The sequence below is a fragment of the Dryobates pubescens genome, chromosome 1 (genome assembly GCF_014839835.1).
Source record: "Dryobates pubescens isolate bDryPub1 chromosome 1, bDryPub1.pri, whole genome shotgun sequence".
In the NCBI taxonomy this organism is placed as follows: Eukaryota; Metazoa; Chordata; class Aves; order Piciformes; family Picidae; genus Dryobates; species Dryobates pubescens.
The window spans coordinates 31,762,138-31,787,465 of NC_071612.1; the positions used below are offsets into that span (position 1 = coordinate 31,762,138).

Below are 25,328 nucleotides of genomic sequence, written 5' to 3' on the forward strand. Positions count from 1 at the left end.
TACAGAATCTAACCCATCAGTTCTCTTCTGGACTACCTTGTGTCCAGGTTCATGCCCTAGGTACAGAATCTAACCTTCAGCTTTCTTCCCCACAGATCTGATGGCACACCAGCCTTGCTGCAGCTCTCACCAGTAGACAACAGGTGTGGTATTACCCTCTGCCCTCTTTTGAATTGCATCAATTCTTGCTCACAAGCCAGAGAGCAGCAGGGATGGAGGCCAGCTCCCCACCGCTCTGCGTCACCTGCGGCCAGGCTCACTGCCCAGAGGAAAACCACTTGTACAGCTACACTGAAGAAGTGGATGATGATCTGATCTGCCACATCTGCCTGCAGCCTTTGCTTCAGCCCTTAGACACGCTCTGTGGCCACACCTTCTGCACAGCCTGCCTTACCAACTTCCTGGCAGAGAAGGATTTCTGCCCCATGGACCGCAAGCTGGTGATCCTCCAGGCGTGTCGGAGGTCCAGCATCCTTGTGAACAACCTCCTGGACAAGCTAATGGTTAGCTGCCCTTTCACAGAGCATTGCTCACAGGTGGTGCAGCGTGGGCACCTTGAACAGCATTTCCAGACACAGTAAGTTGGTGGTGCTGAGAGACTTTTACCTTATTTTTCTTGGATTTTTTTTTCCCCCTTTCCTTTACTCCTTTTCTCACTTTGTGGTGGGTTGAATCTACACCTCACTCCCACCCCCACCCCCAGATAAAACTGACAGACTAGATCAGTGGAAGCACAAACCCTGTGAGGAGAGGTTGAGGGAGCTGGGGTTGCTTAGCCTAGAGAAGAGGAGCCTCAGAGGAGACCTTCTTGCTCTCTACAACTACCTGAAAGGGAGGTTGCAGCCAGGTGGGGGTTGGTCTCTTCTCCCAGGCAACCAGCACCAGAACAAGAGGACACAGTCTCAAGCTGTGCCACGGGAGGTTCAGGCTGTATGTTAGGAAGAAATTCTACACACAGAGAGTGATTGGCCATTGGAATGTGCTGCCCTGGGAGGTGGTGGAGTCACCATCACTGGAGGTGTTCAGGAGGAGACTTGATAGGGCTTCTCCCAGGCAACCAGCACCAGAACATGAGGACACAATCTCAAGCTGCACCAGGGGAAGTTCAGGCTGGGTGAGGAGAAAGTTCTTCCCAGCAAGAGAGATTGGCCATTGGGATGTGCTGCCCAGGGAGGTGGTGGAGTCACCATCCCTGGAGGTGTTCAAAAAGGGATTGGATGTGGCACTTGGTGCCATGGTTTAGTTGCCAGGAGGTGTTGGGTATTAGGTAATAGGTTGGACTTGATGATCTCTGAGGTCTTTTCCAACCTGGTTGATTCTGTGATTCTCTGTGTGTATATGTGTATATATACAGCTTCATTCATCTATCTACGTGGAGCCCAGAAAGTCAATCGCATGCTGGGCTGCAGTAAGAGAAGCATAGCCAGCAGACCCAGGGAGGGGATTCTCCACCTCTGCTCCATGCTGATGAAACCACACCTGGAGCCCTGTGCCTACTTCTGGAGCCTCTATTACAGGAAGGATATGGCGGGGCTGGAAGGTGTCCAGAGAAGGGCCACGAGGATGAGCAGAGGGCTGGAGCTGCTCTGCTATGAGGACAGACTGGGGGAGTTGGGGTTGCTCAGTCTGGAGAAGAGAAGGCTCTGAGGAGACCTAATTGTGGCCTTCCAGTATCTGAAGGGGGCTCCAAGAAAGCTGGGGAGGGAGTTCTGAGGGTTTCAGGGAGTGATAGGACTGGGGAAATGGATCCAACCTAGAGGAAGGGAGATTTATATTAGATGTTAGGAAGAAGTTGTTCCCCATGAGGGTGGTGAGAGATTGGCACAGGTTGCCCAGGGAGGTGGTGGAAGCCTCATCCCTGGAGGTTTCTGCAGCCAGGCTGGATGTGGCTGTGAGCAACCTGCCTTGGCCATGGCAGGGGGGTTGGAACTGGCTGATCCTTGAGGTCTCTTCCAACCCTGACACTTCTCTGATTCTCCAAGTGTCTCACTCCTTTTTTATTTGGAATCAAATGCTTTCAAAGTGCTTTGTGACGTGGTTGGATACCTTTTGTGGTTAGCTGCATAATGGAAGTGTGGATTTAAGTCATCCAAAGAGATCTGTGAGTTTTGGGAAGCTGAGCTATCATAAAAATTTTAGTAGTACATTAAGGGTTTTATAATTGCCCTTTCTTCAATCCTGTTTTGAATCACAAATGACCTATATGAGAAGTAGAGCAGAAAATGTCCTGGTTTGGTGTTGGTCTTTGGAGCTGAGGGCTCCTTCCTGCCAGGTGAGAACTGAACCAGTGTATGGCACTGTGGGGCTCACAGAGCAGGGTGTGAAAGGGCATCCTGGCTGGGCTCCCCTTCCAGCCTGACCTCTTCTGGGGGTCAGGACACCCTCTCTTCTGCCTCTGGGACAGCCTCTCCAGGGAGCAGTTTGGATCCTGTGCAAGGAGAGAGCTGATGATGACTGCTGTGTGTTGCTGAGTAAAAGCACGTGCTGGTGCTGGTGCTGCTGCCTTGCATCTTCTGTCTTTTGAAAGAAAGGCAGGAGAGTGAAGAGATCCATTCAGGGCTGTGATTTCTGAAGGCACACAAATACTTTGGTGTACTTTAGTCTGGAGAAGAGAAGGCTGAGAGGGGATCTGATCAATGTCTATTAATATCTGAGGGGTGGGGGGCAAGTGGTGGTGGCCAAGCTCTTTTGGGGGTGCACAGGAATAGGACAAGGACCAAGGAGTTCAAGCTTGAACAGAGAAGGTTTCAGCTCAACATGAGGATGAAGTTCTTTACAGTGAGGCTGGCAGATCCCTGGAGCAGGCTGCCCAAAGAGGTTGTGGATTCTCCTGCTCTGGAGACTTTCCAACCCCATCTGGATGCATTCTTGTGCAGACTGCCCTGGGTGATGCTGCTCTGGCAGGGGAGTTGGACTCAATGATCTCTGGAGGTCCCTTCCAACCTCTAGCATTATGTGATTCTATGATAGTTCAGGCAACAGGAGCTCAGATTTGAGAAGAGGTGGAGGTCTGAGAGATGCCCTTTTTGTGACCTGTGTCTCCTGTCCAGTGAAATTACTTCCCCTGTGGTCTGCAGATGTGAGTTGCGCTCCTAACTGTGTGTTTCTACCTGTGCATTGTGGAGCAAGCCACAGCCTCCACCCTGCTTCTGGGGACACATTCCTGTGCAGACAGGTAATGCTTAGGGTCAGAGCATCTTGTGAGCCAGAGAACAGAAGGGTGTTGGCATGGCTGCAGGCTTCAGGGTCTTGAAGGCTGCAACGAGAAATGGCTCGGCTGCTTGCCAGTCAAATGTGTCCCCGTTTGAACTGGAGACCTCATTTCCTGAAGCATCTGGATTCTCACAAGGAATTTATTCACTGAAGTTATGATGGTTTAACCAACCAAAAAAATGTGACCATTTTACCTTACTAAAAATGGGGGGAGGGGGAAGGAAACAACAAACAAGCAACCAACCAAACCTGTAACAACAAACAGCAAAAGGGCTTCTTGATCCCCTTGCCAAAGGTCAAGAGCTTACTTTTCATGTGCTAGAGGCTTGGTGTTTGTGGATTTGGGTGTCCTTGGCCCACCCAGCTCTGGATCTGGCTTTCTCTGTTGAAGTTGCTGCTGGCTCTTGCCCTAAAATGTGACAGCAGCAGTGTCCAGCCCAGTGTCCTTTTCTGACAGACCTCAAATATTGATTTAAACAGCAAAGCAGGCAAGGGGTCTGGCAGTATGCTGCAAGCTGCTGTCACTGAAATGATTTCTCTCCTGACTCCAGCCCCCAAATCTTACACCCCTGGTGCAAACACCCATTTTGCTGTACACAGAGTTGATTTTACTGGGGTTTAGATCCTCTTAATGTCTTTTTTATATGATGGTGGCTGTGGCCATAAAACTGGCAAGAAAATAACCCAGCCCACACAACAAATAAGCAAACTGCAGTATTGTTTGTAACACAGTACCTGATCTCTAGTGGTGACTCTCCTGCATGGGCATATGCAAGTATCTTGGTTTCTCTGTAAGACAAAGGAGGAGAAGGTAATGATACCCTTCACATACGTGTCTTGCAGTGTTGTAAACCATGGCTTGGTCCTGCAAAAACCTGGCAAGTTGAATTCCAGTGGTTATAATTGAATGCCTGTGGCCTAGATTTCCCCCTTACTAACTCTAAGATCTTATGTCCCTGGCTCACCTGGTCTAAGTCCACCCAGAGGTAGTAAGACTGGCCCAGCAACATTCCCACAGCCTCCTCCTGTTCCTTCTCCCCTGTGTCAGACTCCTCCCAACAAGTCCTGGCATTGCAAACCCATGGAGCGGGAGCCTAGAAAGAGAAAGCAGTGGTCTCCCTTCCCATCCAAACCTGCAGTAGAAGGCAGCGCTACAGAGGCTGGGAGGCAGCTACTTTGCTACTCATGACATGGATTTTCCTTCCTTAGTATGGTTTTGAGGGCTGAGTTATCCTAAGGCCAGAGGCAGGGTAGTAGGAAAGCATGGGGAATGTTTGCTGCTTTCAGCTTTTCACTCAAGGGAAGAAATAGGAGAGAACTATTCTGTCCTGGGCTGCATCAAAAGCAGAGTGGCCAGCAGATACAATCAGGTGGTTCTGCCACTTGGCTCTGGTGAGGCCTCATGTGGAGTGCTGCATCCAGGTCTGGAGCTCTCAATGTAGGAAAGACCTGGATCTGAAGGAGCAAGTCCAGAGGACCAGGGGTTGGAGCACCTCTGCTACGAGGACAGGCTGAGGGAGCTGGGGGTGTTCAGCCTGGAGAAGAGAAGGCTCCAGGGATACCTAATAATGACCTTCCAGTACTTGAAGAGGGCTACAAGAAGGATGGAGAGAGACTGTTTGCAAAGGCCTGCAGGGACAGGAAAAAGGACAATGGCTTCAAACTAGAGATGAGCAGATTTAGGTTGGATGTTAGTGGAACACTGGAACAGATTACCTGCCCAGGGAGGTGGTTGAGGTCCTATCTTTGGAGATAATCAAGGTGAGGTTAAACAGGGCTCTGGGCAGCCTGATCTAGTTGAGAATGCCCCTGCTGACTGCATAGAGGTTGGACTACATGAGCTTTGGAGGTCCCTTCCAACCCAGACCATTCTATGATTCCTGAATGACCAACCCTTAAAAGAGGACTTCTGCAACCTTCTGCCTTCAGAGGCTCTGCAGTACTTCAATTTTTTTTTCCTTTGTAATTATATGATTGATTGATTATTGCCAAATGTATCTTATGCCTCTGCCTAATTTAGTTCTCCGAAATGCAAACACCTCCTTTGCCATCCCACCTCCAACTCATGGCAGAGCAGGAGAGGAGAAGGACGTTGTGCTTCAGCATGCTCAGGCACAGGCTGAGCCGATGCCGTTCTGTGACTCTGGTGAATAGAGAGGGAGGGGAGAGGAAGTGTGGGACTGTGATCGTGAAAATAAAATAATAACCATAAACACCCCTGTGCTGACAGTGAGAGCAGCTCAGAGCCCATCTGAGATCTCCACTGAACGTGATCTGCGTTCTCAGGGAATAAATTAGAGGAGAGGCACCAGGGCAGCCGGCAGCCCCTCGCTGTTCTTGCACGGTTCAGGCTCACTCCAATCCTGGCTCTCAGAGGGGGGAAAAGAATTCTAATTTGCCCTCCTCAGGGAGGAGGTCACTGATGGAGCAAGGTGAGTTTGCTCTTTTGTGCTCTGCAATCGAGGAGACAACTTTGTGATTATTTTTTTTGTTTCCAGTGCTGGTTGCCATGGTGTAGAGCGCTGCAAGCATCCTCCTTTAAGGCGCTTGCTCTCACATCCTTCACCCAGAGAAGCCCTGGGAAGAGACAACGTCCTTGGATTATTACATGATTTACGTTTGCACAGAGCCATCTGACTGGGGCTGGGGGAATCCAGGCTGAGCTGCACGCAGCCAGCAGTTGGCTGTGCTCTTTTGTGGTGGTTTGACTTTAAAAAGGTGTGGTCTTCTGATATCGCCTGCTTCAAAACTCCACGGGGGGCATATTTTTTATTCCACCCCCCCGAACACACAGACACTCACACACTCCTCCCTTCCTTGTCAGACAGCTACACCCTTCCGTGATGCAGCTCAGCTCGTAACCCATCTGCTTGTGGGCAGTGATGTAAACGTACCAGCTGCCTCTGAAGAACCACTCTGAATCCTGCAGGAGGCAGGTCCCTTCCCTGAGCATCGCTCTCCTCTGCAGCATAAGTCACTGTCTCGCCAACCACGCCGTGCTTTGCTTGTCCCTAAACCTTCACCTCTACCCATCTGAGAGTCAGATGGAGTAATCCTCTTACAGGTCAATGATTATTATTTTTTTATTATTATTATTTTGTTGGTTTTTTGCAGTCTAGCTTCCTTTAAAGGGATTTGAGCTCGATTCATAATGTGCTACCCTTGCCTTGAAATGGGAAGGCTGGCTTAGAAGGGGCTTGGCTGGCACAAAAGCTTCACGTTGTGTGTCCCACCAGCACAGGAGAGAGAGAGAGACAGAGAGAGACTGTGGGCAAGAGGAAACCTAGCAGCAGTGCCAGCCCTGCACTGAAACAATGAAGGCTCTCCTGTTACTGGTCCTACCTTGGCTAAGTCCTGCAAACTACATAGACAATGTGGGCAACCTGCACTTCTTGTACTCCGAGCTGTGAGTACGCACGGGCGCATCGGCCTCGTGCTCTCTGTCTGTCTGTCCTACCCGAGCGGCGGGAAGGGGCTCGCCACCACCGTGTTTTGTGTCTGGGGTGGGGGGGGTGTGTCTGTCTGTCTATGTATCTGTGTGTGTGTACCCAGGAAAATCCCTCAGTGGCTTGCCAACTGCTTCCCATCCAAGGGACTAATAATAGCAGAGCATCCCCATTGCTTTCTCCCTACCAACTTGCTTCCAGTGCCGACGTTTTCCGTGGCGGTTTGGTTTGGTTTGGTTTGGTTGGGTTTGGGTTGTTGTCTTTCTTTTTGTTTTTTGTTTTTCCCTACCCACTTCTAAATCTGTGGGGTTTTGGTTTTCTTTCTCTTTGCTCTCCATAAATAGCTTCACAAAGGAGCTAGGCATAGAGGAAGACATCAAGCTAGACACCCCCAGTCAAGCGCTCTCTGTGTGTATAATGCATAATGTTCTGTGTGTAAAGCTGTGGTGCCTGTAGCAAAAATGCTGAGAAGCCTTTCCCCAGAAATAATTCACTTGAGACAGGGATGAGATTTCCTCTATTTCTGGCTTGGTGGGTTGGTTTGGGTTTTTTTCCTCCTTCCTTTTTGTTTTTTTCCCCAGAGCAGCACATTCTTTTCTCTGTAATTGTGGCAGTTTTAGGCTATGCCTTTAAAATTGTTTGCCACAGATCTTGAACAGAAAGAAGTAAAATGTAAATATTGGATGGAAACAGGGAAATAAGGATAGTTCTAAACAATCCCATTGGAAAGATAATGGACTTAAGCTAGTCATGTAAACAATTTCCCTCTCTCTTCTTGCTTCCTTGGGCTGGGAGGTTCTAACTTGCTTCTGCTTGACCCTGGCTGCACTGCTTTTGTTGTGACTGGTATTAACTTCTCTGCTGCTGTCTCTTGTCCCTTCTGTACAAGGGGGTAAGAGGGGGGTGGGAAATTTTCAACCCACCACAGTAATGCAAATTTAAGTTCAAATATCATAGTTTTTGGTTTTTGTTTTTTTTTTTTTTGGGGGGGGGGGGGGTGTAACATTAACAAATTCCCACACCTCCAGCACCCCCAGAGCTGAGCTTTCCATCCCATGACATAAATGTGCTGTAAAGGATACTACTTTTCATTTGTGCTGGGATGGTATTGTGCTAGTTAACAGGGCTTTGATAACTGAAACTAGATACTTATTCCAGCCTGCTTCAGTTAATTATATTTTGGCTGCATTTTAACTAATTGTAGCTCTCAAGATTATTTTTTGTTGTTGTTCCCTTCAGATAAATGAATGGAATGGCTAATTGTGCTCAGAGTAGACTGATGGCTGCATTGTGCCTACAGTGAGAATGTTTTCCTAAGAGTTGTGATTAGTATCAATGGGACTCGTTTCCAGATAGTTTTGTCTCTACTGCCAGAGCCCCCCACCCCCCCAAAAAAAAAGAGAGGAAGAAAGGGAAAAGAAAGAAGAAAGAAAGGGGGAAAGAAGGGGAAAAGAAAAGAGAGAGAAGGGGAAAAGAAAAGAGAGAGAAGGGGGAAAGAAAGGGGGGTGGGGGGTGGTAAAACAGTGTTTTGCTGAACCAGAACGTCTCCTTTTAAATTTCTTGTGTCATGTGCAAGGCAACTATGAATAATTTAGTCAGGCTGCTCTCCACAGCTCAGGGTTTCTGTATGCCATAGGTGCTTGAAACATTTCACCCTGCTGCTGTTGAGGGGCTGCAGCGATGCCCTCGTTTTAACTCGCTGGCGTTTTGCTTAAGAACGTTCATTGAAAACAAAAACAAGCCCAAACCCAAACAACACGGTTAAGCCAAGCAGGCTACAGGAGCAATGAAGCTCAAAACAGAGCAGATGAACACTTCTGACGGGAGCAATGGCATCTGGGACATCCAGGCAAAACAAACCCGAGGGGATTAATCGGAGCACAGCCGCAGGCGCAGCCTCCTTGCTGCTCTTGGGGAATTCAGGTTCACTGATTCTGCCAGGGTAAAGGGCTACCGCGTCTAGGAGCTGTTTGTCTCTTATTTATTTAGCCTTGTAACCCACAGAGAAGTGAATCTTGCTGCATGCCAGCAGCCCTTCCGACTGGAGTGGGTGTGGGCTGGGGCTTGGACGTGCGCCTTCGGTTGCTAGCAATGGGAGGTGCAAGTTCCCTCTCCGGTACTCAGTCCTGGATGCTACCTGCTACCAGGAGTCAGAGCTCAGGACCTCCTGTTCCACTCTGTCTGTGGCCAGGGCAATGGGAAGCAGGATTTTCTGAGGCTGACATAATCCAAAAGGCTGCCTGGCAGTTTGAGTTCGTTTCAGGAGTGTCTCCTCCGTGTGTATTTGGTGCCTCTGGCTGCTGCTGCGTGCTGCACAAGCCGCTGATGGGGGGTGGATTCAAGATCCTCTCTAACAGAATGTGATGGGCCAAAAATTCCCCTCCACCCTCCACAGCTGACTAAAAGAAAAGGTGGAATACAGTTTTCAGTTCTGTTTAATCAATTTATACAAACATTATGACCTACAGGCTGTGATTTTGCTCCAGCAGGGAGCTTGGACTCGATCGCTGGAGGTCCCTTCCAACCCCCTAACATTTTGCTTGCTGAGGCACTTTGTTGCTGCTGAGGCAGGTTGTTTTTATTCAAAGTTTTTTTTGGGGTGGAAGAGCATGGGCAACAGTGTCAAGGACAGCCTGGCACCTAGGTTTACTGCCTGAACACCACAGAGGCGGCTTTGGAAATCATTCTCTGCAGGAGACTGAAAAGCCACTGCCTTGGGTAGTGTATCTGACAGCTCGCCTCATGGCTCAGAGCTAGCCAGCAGAAGGTAGAAAACACTTCTTTCTTTCTCTCTTTTATCATTATCACACTATCTTTGGTTGCTGGCCAGTACAAGTATTGGCCTCAGATAATTTTGTTGGCTGGCAGGCGCCAAAGATGCCAGCCGAGGAGGAGGGGACAAGCAGGGGTGCGAGCAGCAAGGGAATAGCCTGAGGACCATGGGGGTTGTAATTAAGGGGTTGCAGTTGCCATCACTGGTGCTGGCATAAGAGGATTTACACTGCCCTCCCTTCTACCCCACCCAAACAAACAAAGGTCAGGTTATTTGTGCTGCATGTGGTGGCAATTTCTGTAGTTCAAGGGCATCTTGTTTGTCTGAGTGCAGAGCCTGTGGCGTGGGGAAAAGGGATTACAGAGCAGCCCAAAGCCCATCTGGAGATGCAGGCTCTGGGATCCAGCTAAGAAATAAACAGGAGCTTCTAGGAGAATCAAAGAAGAGGAACAAAGTGGAGAAGGTCTGACATAGCCTTTTACACTTCAGCTAGGTGTCATGTGGGTGGGAAGGAGAGGGGTGTGGATGGAGCCTGGAGATGAGGAGGTTCAGGGGAGACCTTATTGCTCTCTGCAACAAAGGAGGTTGCAGCCAGGTGGGGGTTGGTCTCTTCTCCCAGGAAAGCAGCACCAGAACAAGAGGACACAGTCTCAAGCTGTGCAGGGGGAAGTATAGGCTTGATCTTAGAAAGAAGTTCTTTCCAGACAGAGAGATTGCCCTTTGGAATGTGCTGCCCAGGGAGGTGGTGGTGTCTATGTCCCTGGAGGTGTTTAAGCAAAGCCTGGATGAGGCACTTAGTGCCATGGTCTGGTTGATTAGTAAGGGTTGGGTGATTGGTTGGACTTGATGCTCTTGGAGGTCTCTTCCAACCTGGTTGATCCTGCAGTGATTCTGTGATGCTTCTGTGGTGATTCTGTGATGTGTTGTAGTGACCTTGATGGGACAGGTGTTGGGTGCTGCTATTTTTAGTTTTCTATTTGCAGCCTGATAATTACAGGTATTCCCAGCAAACAAGTACATATCTCCAGACACTTGCCTGCACCAAAACCACTTCCATGACTGTTGCTTGTTGTCCCTCCCTTGCCCTCAGCAAAGATTTCAGCACAGGTGCTCTTCCTGTCCTTGTTCTTAGCCAAATACTGAAGAGCAAGCCCATGGTAAGCCAGAATACAGAATTAAACAGGTTGGAAAAGACCTTGGAGATCATCAAGTCCAACCTATCACCCAGCACCATCTAATCAACTAAACCATGGCACCAAGTGCCTCATCCAGGCTCTTTTTAAACACTTCCAGTGATGGTGACTCCACCACCTCCCTGGGCAGCCCATTACAGGGTGTTCCCTCCTGAGGGGAAGCCCAGGAAAATATCTGAAGGAAGGGCAAAGAAAACCTGGGAGGTCCCCCTTGAGGAACCTCTATGAGGGGCTGGCATATAGTCATACCAGCCCAATAGCTCTTGGCATCATAGTCCCAGGGTGCCTTCTCCTTTACATGCCTGTAAAGCTGCTTTGGCAGATACCTGCTCCATTTCTTTCTTACCTAAAATATTCTCAGAAAAGAAATATTTGCCCAAGCATTCTTTTGAGTGAGGGTGTTTAGAAACAAGGTGTGTGGGTGGAAAGGCAGCCTGTGGCCACTTCAGCAGGCAGCAAGGACCTGGTAGCATGGATAGCATGAAGGGATGTCAGACTCCATTGGCATCCCACTCTCTTCAAAGCAGAATCTATGCAGTGGGATAGTCCTCAGTAGGAGATGCTTCTACACTTTTGGCTCAATGAGCTACTTAGAAAATTCTGAAAGGTAGGAGAATGCAGGACTAGGAAGTGAACAACCTCACCTTATCCCTCTGAGGACTGTGAGGAGAGGCTGAGGGAGCTGGGGTTGCTTAGCCTGGAGACGAGGAGACTCAGGGGAGACCTTCTTGCTGTCTCCAACTCCATGAAGGGAGGTTGTAACCAGGTGGGGGCTGGTCTCTTCTCCCAGGAATGCAGCACCAGAACAAGAGAACACAGTCTCAAGCTGTGCCAGGGGAGGTTTAGGCTGGATGTTAGGAAGAAGTTCTTCCCAGCAAGAGAGACTGGCCATTGGAATGTGCTGCCCAGGTCAGTGGTGGAGTCACCATCACTGGAAGTGTTTAGGAAGAGACTGGATGGGGTGCTTGATGCCATGGTTTAGTTGATTAGATGGTGTTGGCTGATAGCTTGTACTCTATGATCTCCAAGGTATTTTCCAACATGGTTAGCTCTGCTTCTATTCTATTCTATTCTATTCTATTCTATTCTATTCTATTCTATTCTATTCTATTCTATTCTATTCTATTCTATTCTGCCACGTGGAAGGAGTGGTTTCCAATCCAATCCCCCTTTGGCACATCACCAAGCCCAAGAGGGTGCCCAGCACTGCATGTGCTCAGCACAGGCCGAGTGCTGGGGGAGGCCCTGGCAGCCACACTTGCTGGTGTTGGTTCTCTCCAAGGATCAGACAGCTCCTGGCTTGGTCACTGCTGGCAATGCACCAGCTAGATCCACCCCACTGATCTGAATCACAGAGTGTTAGGGGCTGGAAAGGACCTTGGAAGTTCATCCAGTCCTACCCCCCTGCCAGAGCAGGATCACCTATACCAGACCACACAGGAACACATCCAGCCATCTAAAAAATATACATATATATATGAATGTCCCTTGTTTCTCAGAGTGAAAGGCACAACCTACTCCTACATGGAAAAAAACTCCTCCTTTTATTTTCTTTTTCTTTTTCTTTTTTTTTTCCCTCTTGGTTTTTTATGTGGAAACAATCAAAGGGATCTCACCAAATGAACTGGATCAATTTCCCCCATATAACTTTTATATGATGATTACTCTTGCATTTCAAAACAGCACTTTGGGCTGGGGCAGCCAGTAAAATTGCATTTCTCTGTTCATGCCATTTAAAATCCAAAGACACAAGCACCAGATGTCTTCGAGTGTCCTTGGGCACATTTGCTCTATGATAAGTCAGGTTAAGCTGTTAGGGGGCACCTTCCCAGCCCCCCTTCCAGCACTGAACTTAAGCATGTGGCCAGCTGCTTTCATTTCTGTCCAGCTGGGTGGGGAAGCTTGTGTCTGACTTCAGGTCTGCCCTGTGAAATCAGCTGGGGAAGGCAGGGCACACATTAATTGTGAGAGCACTGAGAAGCCTGGAGCACCTTTGGGGCTCCTGTGTTAGTCCAGAGTGAAAGCTATGTGCTGGCCTCCTGCCTCTGTGCAGAGCTGGGGATGGCAATGGGTGGCAGAGTGAAGAGTGCAGAGTGAAAGCTATGTGCTGGCCTCCTGCCTCTGTGCAGAGCTGGGGATGGCAATGGATGGCAGAGTGAAGCTGGGAGTTTGATTAAAGCTGAAACATCGGAGAGCAAGGCTTGAATGGAAAAGGTTCTTGATTGGAAAGCTAAAGGAGTATGTTTGGAATATCAGCACTAAATAGGCAAGGGCAAACTATGCTCAGCTAAAAGGTGAAGAGTCTTTCCCAATGTGCCAGGATTGGATGTCTCCCAGGGAAAGCAGAGCTGAGGTGGATTAAAGCAGGATATGGGTGCATGAAGGGCTTCACGTTGGCTTCACAAAGGGGCCAGGATGAAAACATGGCAAAATCTGGCACCATGCTTGGAAGCAAGAAATCCAATCTTTTTGGTTCCTGACCCTTCCTGTCTTCAATATCCTCTTTGGGAAAGCTTCTGATCTGGATATTTTCTTGCACTGAGTCCCAGCAGGTACCATGGTGCAGGGAAGCAGTAGGCACTGGGCATTCTCAGGCTGCCTTTGTTTCTCCCCAGGCTTTCTGCAATGGCAGCAGATCCTCCAAGGAGCTGACTTGCCTTCCAGCTTCTGCAGTTTCTCCCAAAACTCCCAGCAATGGCTAATGATCACAAGTATTCATAAGTGTTCATCCAGCCTGCCAGTACCTGAAGGGGGCTACAAGAAGGATGGAGAGGGACTGCTTAGAAAGGCCTGCAGGGACAGGATGAGGGGCAATGGCTTCAAACTAGAGAAGAGCAGATTTAGAGTGGGTATCAGGAAGTTCTTCACCATGAGGGCGGTGGAACACTGGAACAGGTTGCCCAGGGAGGTGGTTGAGGCTCCATCCCTGGAGATATTCAAGGTGAGGCTGAACAGGGCTCTGGGCAACCTGATCTAGTAGAGGATCTGACTGCAGAGTGGATTGGGTTAGATGACCTCTGGAGGTCCCTTCCAACCCAGAGCCCTCTGTGATTCTGTGGTGGGAGATGCAGGAGGTAGGGGGTTGCTCTCATCTCTGGTCTGACATGAAGCCACACAAGCTGTGTGCTGCCAGCTTGGCCGACCTCATCTCTCTGATAATTAACCTAGTTCAGCACTGGCACTGGCAGCATGACAAAGGGATTTTTCCTTGAGCTATTTCTCTGACAAATCTGGCAGAACTGGGCTGTCCTGCAAGGCAAGGATAAACACTGCTCTTGCAGAGCTCTTGTGCTTGTCATAGCTTAAACCCTGCTCTGAATTCTGGTCCTGAGATCAGCTGCAACGCAGCTCACTTCACTGCAGGGAAGCAGAACAGTAGGTCTAAGGGCCCTCTTGGGGCTTTTAACACTCGTGACCTTTTTGGGGGGAAATCTGCCTTCAAGGTCCCTGGGCCACTGAGCAGCCAGCTGCATTCCATGACCTTCTCCAGGAGCAGAGCAATGGTTCAGGAACTAGAGCTGGTTTTCTGCAGCTTGGCACATGGCTGCATGTCCAAACTGCCTCCCCTGAGCCCCGAAGTGACTTGGAGCACAAGAATGGCCACAGACCTTGGCAGAGGATTTATAGTGACATCAGTGGCAATGCTGGTCTAAGAGCGTTGATTGTGTAGCAGCACAGATGTGGCTGCTTGGGGCTTCCTCTTTCAACAGGAGAGTTCAGCCTGGTCCCCCTGTGTCTACCTGGCACCTCAGTGGAGGGATCTGTTAGTCAGTGACACATGCCATGACCAAAACCTCACTGCTGCTGAAGGATTCCTGCCTTGGAGCTGAATTCTCCTTTAGGGTTAATAATGTGAACTGGTCTTTTTCAAACAGCTTTAGTTGACTCCAGCTCTAGGCCTCAGCAAAGTTGCAGCTAATGAAGACTGAATTTAGCCAGGGAGTCCTTGGACCTCTTTGAAGTATTGTTTTTTTCTCCATTCATATAATTTATTGATTGACAACAGATTCTGAATAGAGACTGAAACAATTTCAGGAGCAACCTAATGAAATGCCTGGAGACAGCAACAGAGGCTGTGCAACCTTGACTTACTCAAATCCAAACCCAACAGGAAACATTCAGAACTTCTCCATACTGTACAATATCTCCTCCTGATAGGAAGGAGAAGAGAGTGACAGTACCTGTTGGCAAGTGAAGCCACGTTTCTAGGACATGGTTAACACAATCTGCCCTGTGATCCACAAGAGAAAGGCTCTGATGGAGCAGACTTTATGGAGAGGAGATGGGCAGGTTGCTTAGCCTGGAGAAGAGGAGGCTCAGGGGAGACTTTCTTGCTGTCTCCAACTCCCTGAAGGGAGGTTGTAGCCAGGTGGGGGTTGGTCTCTTCTCTCAGGCAACCAGAACCAGAACGAGAGGACACAGTCTCAAGCTGTGCCAGGGGAGGTTCAGGCTGGATGTTAGGAAGAAGTTCTTCCCAGCAAGAGAGATTGGCCATTGGAATGTGCTGCCCAGGTCAGTGGTGGAGTCACCACCACTGGAGGTGTTTAAGAGGAGCCTGGATGAGTCTCTTGGTGCCATGGTTTAGTTGGTTAGATGGTGTTGGATGATGGGTTGGACTTGATGATCATGGAATTCTTTTCCTACCTGGTCCATTCCATTCCATTCCATTCTAATTCATGGTTAACCAAATCTGCCCTGTGATCCACAGGAGAGCATTGGAAGCAGGAAGTGTGCTGTGCTCCTGCTGCTGTATAAGAATATGTAGCTTGAGATGGATGAGCAAGGCTGTTTCCCTTGACATGGGTGAGCATCTCGTGCCAAGAGGCTCAGCTGCAGTCAGGAACAAGTGCTCCACATGAAGAGCACATGTTGTAACACAGCCCTTCACCGAACAGGTTTCACAGTGGGAGCAGGAATCCCTGGGGGTGGCTGTGACTTGCCCTTAGCAGCTCCCAAAGGAGCCTTGCTACTGGGTCTGGTTTAAACATTTGGCACAGCTCTCCTTTGAGTGCTGTTACCTGGTTAGTAACTAGAGCAGGCAGCTGACAGTGCTGCAGAAGGGATGAGCACAATTCTTTCCCAAATGCAGTGTGTGTCCATTGGTGTTTCCTTTCTGCTTTTGGCACTGCTGAGGTTGCAGCTGGCACCCAGACTGGTTAGAATCACAGAATCGTCAGGGTTGGAAGGGACCTCAAGGATCAGCCAGTTCCAACCCCCCTGCCATGGCCAGGGACACCTCACACTACAGCAGGTTGCTCACAGCCACATCCAGCCTGGCTGCAAAAACCTCCAGGCATGAGGCTGCCACCACCTCCCTGGGCAACCTGTGCCAGTCTCTCACCACCCTCATGGGGAACAACTTCTTCCTAACATCCAATCTCAATCTACCCACTTCTAGTTTTGTTTCCATTCCCCCCAGTCCTATCACTCCCTGACACCCTCAAAAGTCCCTTCCCAGCTTTCTTGGAGCCCCCTGCAGATATTGGAAGGCCACAATTAGGTCTCCTCAGAGCCTTCTCTTCTCCAGACTGAACAGCCCCAACTCCCTCAGTCTGTCCTCACAGGAGAGCAGCTCCAGCCCCCTGCTGAGCCTCGTGGCCCTTCTCTGGACACCTTCCAGCACCTCCAGATCCTTCCTGTAATAGAGGCTCCAGAACTGAACACAGAGCTCCAGGTGGGGTCTCACCAGAGCAGAGTGGGAGAATCATCTCCCTCAACCTGCTGGCTCTGCTTCTCTTGCTGCAGCCCAGGCTCTGCTTGGCTCTCTGGGCTGCAAGTGCTCACTGCTGGCTCCTGTTGAGCTTCTCATCCACCAGCACCCCCAAGTCCTTTTCTTCAGGGCTGCTCTCAAGCCAGTCTAGCCTCATTGCTGCTACTTTGCCCCAACCTGAAGCATGATGGAAATATTGATACTGATAATAGTAATACATCAGGCTAGAAGTGCTGAAAGCTCTCAGTGGTGGTTACTGCAGCCTGTGCCATCCTCATGTCCCTCTGCTACAACCTGGGCCCTGGCATTGTACTGGCAGAGTCCCTCACAGCCTCCAGTGCTGCTGCCATGCTGTGCTCTCCACATCTGCTTCCCACCTGCTCTGTGCTGCTGTGGGTCAAGGCCACACAAACCTTTTCTGTGCCTGTAAATATTCTCAGTGTCCCTTTTGAAAGGGCATTTAAATTTTGCTTCTCTTGGTGATCTTTAGTGGGCTGATTGTGCCTTGTTTCTGGCAGGCCTGCTGCTCGCAGTTTCTTCCCTCAGAGGAGATTGAATTCCAGTACATTCTTGTTTTATTCTTCCAAGGCATGAGTGTAATGAAGTTGGACAGTAATGGTTGATGCATTTCACTACTTTTTTTCCCCCTGCTCTTTCCCCAGTGGTCTAAGCATCTGGAGGTTTGAAGGCACTTACACTTACGGGCTTTGAGCTCAACATAAATCAGAGGAGAACAGACCGAAACAGGACAGAGCATTTAATAAGATATATAGAGTACAGAGCAACTTGGACTTAACAGATTGAGCTGAGCAAGCAAAGGCAGTCCCACAGATTTCTTTCTCTGGTGGTGTTGTTGTTGTGAACTAGGCTTGAATAATAGTAACATGACCCAAGTGAGCAAAAGACATTCATAAAGGGAAGCCAAGGCAAGTAACCCCTTCTAGAGTTGATCAGTTGTAAGCCATAGCAGCTCTTTCCAAAATGCTTTTTATCTCATTCCAGATACCTCACAATCCCCTTCCCCCTTCCCCCTTTCCCCTTTTCCCCTTCCCCTTCCCCCTCATTTCACAGATCTGTGATGGTCTCCTTGCTCTTTAAGATCTGCTAATTATTGTTCAGACCTTGCTGTGCTTCTTGTCTCCCCTGTTTTTCCAACTGCCAGCAAATAGAGGTTGACAACCAGCACACAGAAGGGGAAAAAAAAACCAACACTGTAGTGATTGTGTGCCCTGTGGTGCTTTACAACACCAAGAGACCTCACAGCTGACAGCAGGAAGGGGATTTTTTTATCTGTGATGAGAGAGCTTGGTTTGCTGGTGTGTAGAGTAAAAATAACAGCCTGCTCTTCAAGAGGTGCTGATGTTACATAAACTCCCTAGATGCTACCTGCCAAGTGTGAATCAGCCTCTTCTGCCCTGATAGGTGTGTTTGGAGAGGAGGTGTGGGCTTGGAAGCCTTCAAACAGGAATCTTTCTGCTGATCCCCTTGGACAGGACTTGTAATCACAGGCTCACAGGATGTCAGGGGCTGGAAGGGACCCAAAGAGATCATCCAGTCCAACCCCCCTGCCAGAGCAGGACCATACAATCTAGCTCAGGTCACACAGGGACACAACCAGACAGGCCTTGAAAGTCTCCAGAGAAAGAGACTCCACAACCTCCCTGGGCAGCCTGCTCCACTGCTCTGACACCCACACAGTAAAGAAGTTCTCCCTTAGTCTTGAGGTGGAACCTCCTGTGCTGCAGCTTGCATCCATTGCTCCTTGTCCTGTCCCAGGGAGCAAGTGAGAAGAGCTCATTAGGTCTCTGTCATCACCAGTGCTAGTCTTTGTTTTGGGTTCTTCAGCCATTTTCCTCCTGCCTGCTCCTGGCTACCCTGAATCTTTGCTTTCCTCTTGTTTCCTCTCAGTTCTTTTCTTTACATCTCTGCCCTTGCCTCTCCCAAGCCTGCCCTGCTTGCTAGAGCAGTAGCAAGGGATCAAGGTTCTCAGGGGATGCATGGCATGATGGCAGCATGTCTTTCTGTCTGGTGAGGGAGAATTGAATTGGTATAAAAAGACAGGGCATGCTCAGACACAGGCTCCATTGGAAGCACTGCAGGCAAGGCTCAGAGTCCAGATCAAATAAGGACATAGCAGCCTGGATTTAATGGTGATGTGTGAATGGATGTCACCCAGCTGTCATTTTGAAGCTACTACAAGCTGGCCATTTCAGTCAGTCGAGGAAGAGATCCTGTGTCCAGTTCCAGTGTCCCCCTCACAAGAAGGACACTGAGCTGTTGGAGCAAGTCCAGAGGAGACCACAGAGATGATCCAAGGGCTGGAGCAGCTCTGCTGTGAGGGCAGGCTGAAGGAGCTGGGGGTGCTCTGCCTGGAGAAGAGAAAACACTGGGGCAATCCTAGAGCTGCTTTCCAGTACCTGAAGGAATCCTTTGGGAATGCTGGAGAGGGACTTCTCATAAGGGTGTGCCTAGCAGTAGGATGAGGAGGAATGGTTTGAAGCTGAGGTAGAGCAGGGTTAGACTGGAGCTGAGGAAGATGTTCTTGTCACGAGGGTGGTGAGACTCTGGCATAGGCTGCCCAGAGAGGTTGTGGGGGTGTTCAAGGCCAGGCTGGATGAGCAACTGAGTCTAATTGAGAGGTGTCCCTGCCTGTGGTGGGGAGGTTGGAGGAGATGATCTATGAGGTCTCTTCTAACCTATGATTCCTCTGGGAGTGTACAAGCCCTGTCCTTGTTGTCGTGGTGGTGAGACCCTGTCTGCTGCCTTCTCTTGTCTCCAAGCACCTGTTTGGTCTGAGAACTAGTCTGTGAAAGGGCTGCTCTCTTGTTCAAGGAGAGCAAAGAGAAAGAGAAACTGATTTGGTCTGTCAGGGAGCCTTGTGGTGAACTCAGCAGTGCCATGTGTCTTCCATCACCTTGCACTACTGCAGCGCTGCAAAAGCTCTGAGCTGCTTATGCTCCTTGTTTTAAATTTATGAGCAAATTCTGAGTTTAAGCTACAGAGCTTAACTTCAGCAAAACATGCTGAGCTGAGGGCCAAAAACAAAGACAGCTTTATGGACTGAGCAGGTTTGCTGAGACTCTCTTTATATTAGCTTCGTTTCAGTGGTCTTGGTCAACCCTAAACATTTATCTGTTAGACTAAACAGAGGTTAAGCCAGGCTGTGAAAGAGCTCAGTTGTAGAACTGACATCTAATCAGAGTTTTATCAAGTGATCCTCTGTCTGGTTCAATTTCTGGGCTGAAATACCTCTTAGAGCTGCAAACTGTCCTACAAAACTCACTAGAAACAGTGGAAACAAGCAAGCAAGAAAATACAGTGCTTTAGATGTGGTGCTGGGGGATGTGGTTTAGGAGTAAGCTTTGTGGAGTAGGGGCAATGGTTACAGAATTACAGAATTAACCAGGTTGGAAAAGACCTTGGAGATCATCAAGTCCAACCTATCACCCAGCACCATCTAATCAACTAAACCATGGCACCAAGCACCCCATCCAGTCTCTTCCTAAACACTTCCAGTGATGGTGACTCCGCCACTGACCTGGGCAGCACATTCCAATGGCCAATCTCTCTTGCTGGGAAGAACTTCTTCCTAACATCCAGCCTGAACCTCCACTGGCACAGCTTGAGACTGTGTCCTCTTGTTCTGGTGCTGGTTGCCTGGGAGAAGAGACCAACCCCCACCTGGTTACAACCTCCCTTCAGGGAGTTGTAGAGAGCAATAAGGTCTTCCCTGAGCCTCCTCTTCTCCAGGCTAAGCAACCCCAGCTCCCTCAGCCTCTCCTCATAGTGGTGGACTTGATGTCCCAGGATCATTCCAACCTGAATGATTCTATGATGAAGGCCATAAATTGCCCCCCAGTCATGTTCAGTTCCTCTTACCTAGTAGGTTTGTTTCATTCAAGAACTTCATCTCTGGTTATTACTCTATCTGCTCATCCAGTACTCAGAGGGGTTTGGAGCATAGCCCTATGAGGAGAGGCTGTGTGACAGAACAAGAGGACACAGTCTCAAAATGCTCCAGGGGGGGTTTAGGTTGGATGTTAGGAGGAAATTCTTCCCAGAAAGAGATTGGCCATTGGAATGTGCTGCCCAGGGAGGTGGTGGAGTCACCATCCCTGGAGGTGTTTAGGAAGAGCCTGGGTGAGGCACTTGGTGCCATGGTTTAGTTGATTAGATGGTGTTGGGTGGTAGGTTGGATTCAGTGATCTCTGAGGTCTTTTCCAACCTGGCTAATTCTATCCTTTTCTACTCTATGGAAGAAGTAATGAAGAGTAATAGCAGTGTGACTGTTTGTTGTTTTTTTCTCCTCACTTAGTTTAGTTCCATAGAGATATTATTCATAGGATCACAGAATGGTCTGGGTTGGAAGGGAACTCCAAAGGTCATCTGGTCCGACCTCCCAGCAGCGAGCAGGGACATCTTCCACTGACTTCAGCAAATTACTCTCTTGGATGTTATTGGAATGAATTAGGAAGCAAAATGAGGGTTTGGGTTCGTGAGCAAACGTTTGTTTTTCACATCTATACAACAGAGAGAGAGAAGAGTAGAGATCCACAAGAAGTATAGGAGGGAAGGACCATCTGACCACACTGATTCATACCATGTGGGGGTTTGAGCAGAAACAGCCACATTAAAAACCAGAACATCCCTTTAGGCTGTGTGGGTGAACGAGTTGAAACAGTACAGACAAAATGCCACAGGCTCCAGCTTCTGCAGTCTCTGCGACAACCTCCTCCTCCCCCAAAAAAACCCCACCCCAGTGTGAGAACTTCATCAGACCTCAGGCTCCACTGCTCCTGTCCCTTGTGACAGTGGTGGATCCATGACAACACATCACACAAAATGGTGATTATTTTCTTTCCTCCTGATCATTTTGTTGTTGAAATTCATCTCCCTGCCTTGGCAGACACAAACTCCAGGACTCTTAACACTGAGCAGAAAGTCCCTTAGTAACAGAATGTTTTCAGGAGAGCTGCAGGACTGGTGATAAAACAGCAGCCCACTGCTGCATGGTCTCATCTGTGGCTAAAGAGTGCAGAAAGGTCCCTGCTTGTCTCCAGCCTTGAAGGTAGTCCTTGTGATGCTCATCTGCACTGCCACAGAAGGCTTCAAGGAGTTTAGGGGTGAATCACAGAACATTAGAGCTCGGAAGGGACCTCCAGAGATCACCCAGTCCAACCTCCCTGACAGACCAACATCACCCAGGGCAGTCTGCACAGGAATGCATCCAAGTGGGGTTGGAAAGTGTCCAGAGGAGACTCCACAACCTCTCTGGGCAGCCTGCTCCAGGGCTCTGGCACCCTCACTGTAAAGAAGTTTCTCCTCATGTTGGGCTGAAACCTTCTATATTCAAGTTTATATTCATTATTCCCTGTCCTATTGCTGTGCACCACTGAAAAGATCTTGGCCCCCTCCACTTGACCCCCACCCCTCAGATATTAATACACATTGATCAGATCCCTTTTAAGCCTTCTCCATCCTAAGTCCCAGGGCTCTCAGTCTCTCTTCACAGGGGAAATGCTCAAGTCCCCTAAGCATCCTCATGGCTCTCTCCAGTGGGTCTCTATCTCTCTTGATCTGAGGAGCCCAAATCTGGATAGAGGATTGTAGGTTTGGTCTCAGCAGGGCAGAGAATGAACTTGCTGCCTTGTCTCATAAGCTACTGAAGAAGTCTTAATAGTGCAGCTATAGGCTACAAACAAATTCTGGTCCCCTCTCATCACACATTTGGTTGGCCAAAGTGACGGGGTTGAAGCAGGAATCATTCTGACACTTGAATGTCACCTCAGTGTCCTGGGCACAGGACTCAAGTTTGGGTTTTCCTGTTGACTGCAGGGAAGTTCAGGGCTTATGGCTTGGATCTTCTTAATTCAGAAAGCTCCTGTCTCATTTCTTCCCCCATCTTCTGCTAGTGCTCCGCAGTGGAGTACCTCTGGCTCTGTATGACACTGTTCCCTCCCTGTCCCTATCCTCCCGCCCGGGGAGGCCCTGGGCACCCAGGAGGGCAGGAAGCTCATGTCCTAACAAGAGCTGCTGTGGCTCTCCACATGGGCACACATCAGCAGGATTTCAAAACAACCTTGAGACTGTGGCTTGCCCCTGAAGGTGTATGGCTTCCTGCAGAGCCCAGGACAGCTTCTTGCAAGTGTCTGTGGGTGCTGATCGGCCAGCTGGCCCTGTCTGGACCTTACCTGCTGCAGGCAAAGGGAAGCAGAGAGAGAGCTGAATTCATGAGTGTGTCCTGAAATCCTGCTGCTGGCCTTCTCTGGACATCGCTGTGACCAGGCAGGAGAGGGCTGATAAGAGGACTCTCAGCAGCAGCAGCAGCATCTGCACTGAGACATGCCTGTAGTCCCCTTCCTCACAGAGAAACAGGGAAACTGGATCCTAAATGAGTTTATGCTTCACATGTTTGTTTTTCAAGCCACGTTTGCAGCTCATAAAGTGAGCCAGGCCTGGGCTTCCTGAGCAATGTTTTTGAGAGAAGATTCTGACTGTGTGAAGCATTGTTCTGGCATCACCTATTGTGCTGCCTGCCAATGGCAACTCCCTCAGCAGTTTATTTTCCTCTCTGACATCTCCAAAAAGAGCAGCTGTGCTGCCTATGGTCCCACTGTGCCAGGGAAGCAGTTGCTGATGTTATCCTCCCCTCCCTCCTGACTGCTTTGTGCAGTGCTCCTTCCAGGCCTTCTGAGATAATCATGTAGAGGAGAAATGTCCCTCAGGCTTGCAAGCCAAGGCTGAGCTCTCAGGTCCAGGGCTGAGCACAGAAGATTAGTTGCATCCTTAGCACCACTTGGACAGGGTGCCAGAGCTCCGTTCCAAGTCCCAGCACCTTTTGTGCTTTTAGAAGGTAGATGGGTGCTGGTTATTTTCTTTCCTCTCCTTTCTTTTTGTTGCTAGAGATGCTGAGATATCTGATGTGGAATAAAAGTGCCATTCCTGCACTTAGGGACTGCTTTTATTCTTACTGGGCTTTGTGCTCTGATGGTTTAAAGAAGCCTCAAATGAGCCAAAACTCTGTTGTGGGAGACATTGAACAAAAACACAGTAAGCCCTAAGGACTTCTTATTGCACATGAAATAATGTGAGCCTGTAACTTGTTTTCAGTATGTGACATGTGGTGGGTAGATGCTGGCTCTCACAGAGCTCCAGAGCTTGAGCTACAGGACAATATTGCCTTTTAGCTGATCCTCAGGACAGACTGAGGCAGTGTGGTGAGGCACTGGCACAGGCTGCCCAGGGAGGTTGTGGATGCCTCCTCCCTGGAGGTGTTCAAGGCCAGGTTGGATGGAGCCTTCAGCAACCTGGGCTGGTGGCAGGTGTCCCTGCTGTGGCTGTAAGCTAATTGTGTTTTCTAAAGGTGGCTGGTTTGGCTGGGAGAGGCACCTGCACTGGCAGGCTGGCACAGCAATGCTTACATGAAGCAAGCAGGGCTTGGTTGATGTATGTCTGAATCTGGGCTGCTAAGCCAGCAGCATGCTGCTGGCCACTGGTGTCCACTCATGCTGGACACTCTGTCCAGCAGGAAATGCTGTCTGTTGTTGATGGCTTGGTTCACCTCGAGTCAGGACCTGGGTAGTGCTTTTGCTGTGAAAATTAAGGAGCCATGAGGCATGGCGTGAACGAGCTGCTGAGGCTGAGGTGCCAGCTCCCTTCTGGAGAGCCAGGGTCATCTCAGTGTGGATAAGACAGATGTAATTATCCCCCTTTTAGAGCTGATAATGAACTGACATCATTTCCTATGCCACCTTGGCTTTTCCTTCAAGGGGTCCATCAAAGCTGTTAACAAGACCTAAGTCTACTTAAATCATGACGTTAACAAAATCACAGCCTGGGCTGGAACAGCCTTGGGCACAGAGGCTGCCTGAGTCACCCAGATGCCACAGCCTGTCACAGGGAATTCATGGCTTGGATTTATTTCTAGGCAACTTCTCACACAGCAGCCCCAATTCATTTTGTGGGAGCAGCAAGGTCAAGTAGGATGTGCCCTCTCCTAGGACTGCAGTGGCGAGGCCACAACCTCGCATTACCCAGGCTGATAGAACTGCAGCTTGTGCTGAAGGTTCAGCTCTCCAAACCTGCTGCCCACAGTGTTCTCAGGGCTCAGCTGCATGCAGCAAGAGGAGCATAGCCAGCAGGGCTAGGGAGGTGATTCTCCCCCTCTGCTCCACTCTGCTGAGGCTCCACCTGGAGCTCTGTGTCCAGTTCTGGAGCCTTTGTTCCAGGAAGGATCTGGAGGTGCTGGAAGGTGTCCAGAGAAGGACCACGAGGATGTGCAGAGTGCTGGAGCTGCAGGGACACCTCACACTAGAGCAGGTTGCCCAGAGCCACATCCAGCCTGGCCTTCAAAACCTCCAGGGATGAAGCTTCCACTGCCTCCCCGTGGGGAAGAACTTCTTCCTAACATCCAGTCTGAATCTACCCGTTTCTATTTTCTTTCCATTGCCCCCAGTCCTATCATTACCTGACACCCTAAATATATGGATAAAGGAAGTCAGGTTAAAAGTATTCCTGATACTTCTGTTAAAAATGGGGACTGAGAAAAATTATGGGGTTTTTGCACAGTTTGAACAGGGTATCTGAGCATTTCCTACCATGTGAGCTTTCAGAAGACTGTAAACAACATTCCAGCCATAGCTGTGCTGTGGCTGGATGTGGCCTTTCTGGAGCCTTTAAATGCTTTTATGATGTGTGTTTATTTTAATTGGGGGTGGGGGTGAGGGGGGGGTCCATGAAATATCTCCCTGAAATGCCTCCTATTCAACTGGGTGGAACCCACAAAACCACAAGCAGTGAGGGATTTTTGCATGCCAAATGGGTCTGGGGAGTTTGGGTCTGAAAACCGATTTGTGACGTCCCTCTGATCCATCTTCTCCCAGCCATATGTTGCAAAGGAGAAGACTGCAGAGCCAGGAGGATTAGAAGCCAGAATGTTGTTTCTCTAGCAAAATGTGCTGCTGGCTGTGATCTTGCCCCCAGAAAGGAAAAAA

The 25,328-nt window shown here is 49.3% G+C and overlaps 1 protein-coding gene across 1 annotated transcript in view; it reads left to right on the forward strand.

The window, feature by feature from the left end:
* The first annotated feature begins 6,011 nt into the window (after positions 1–6,011).
* LNX1 (ligand of numb-protein X 1) overlaps positions 6,012–25,328 on the forward strand; it is an 83,863-nt gene continuing 64,546 nt past the window's right edge. Inside the window, exon 1 of the mRNA XM_054163424.1 lies at positions 6,012–6,619. Within this exon, the coding sequence (XP_054019399.1) occupies positions 6,528–6,619 (92 nt within the window). The 5' untranslated portion in view covers positions 6,012–6,527. The remainder of the gene's footprint in view (positions 6,620–25,328) is intronic.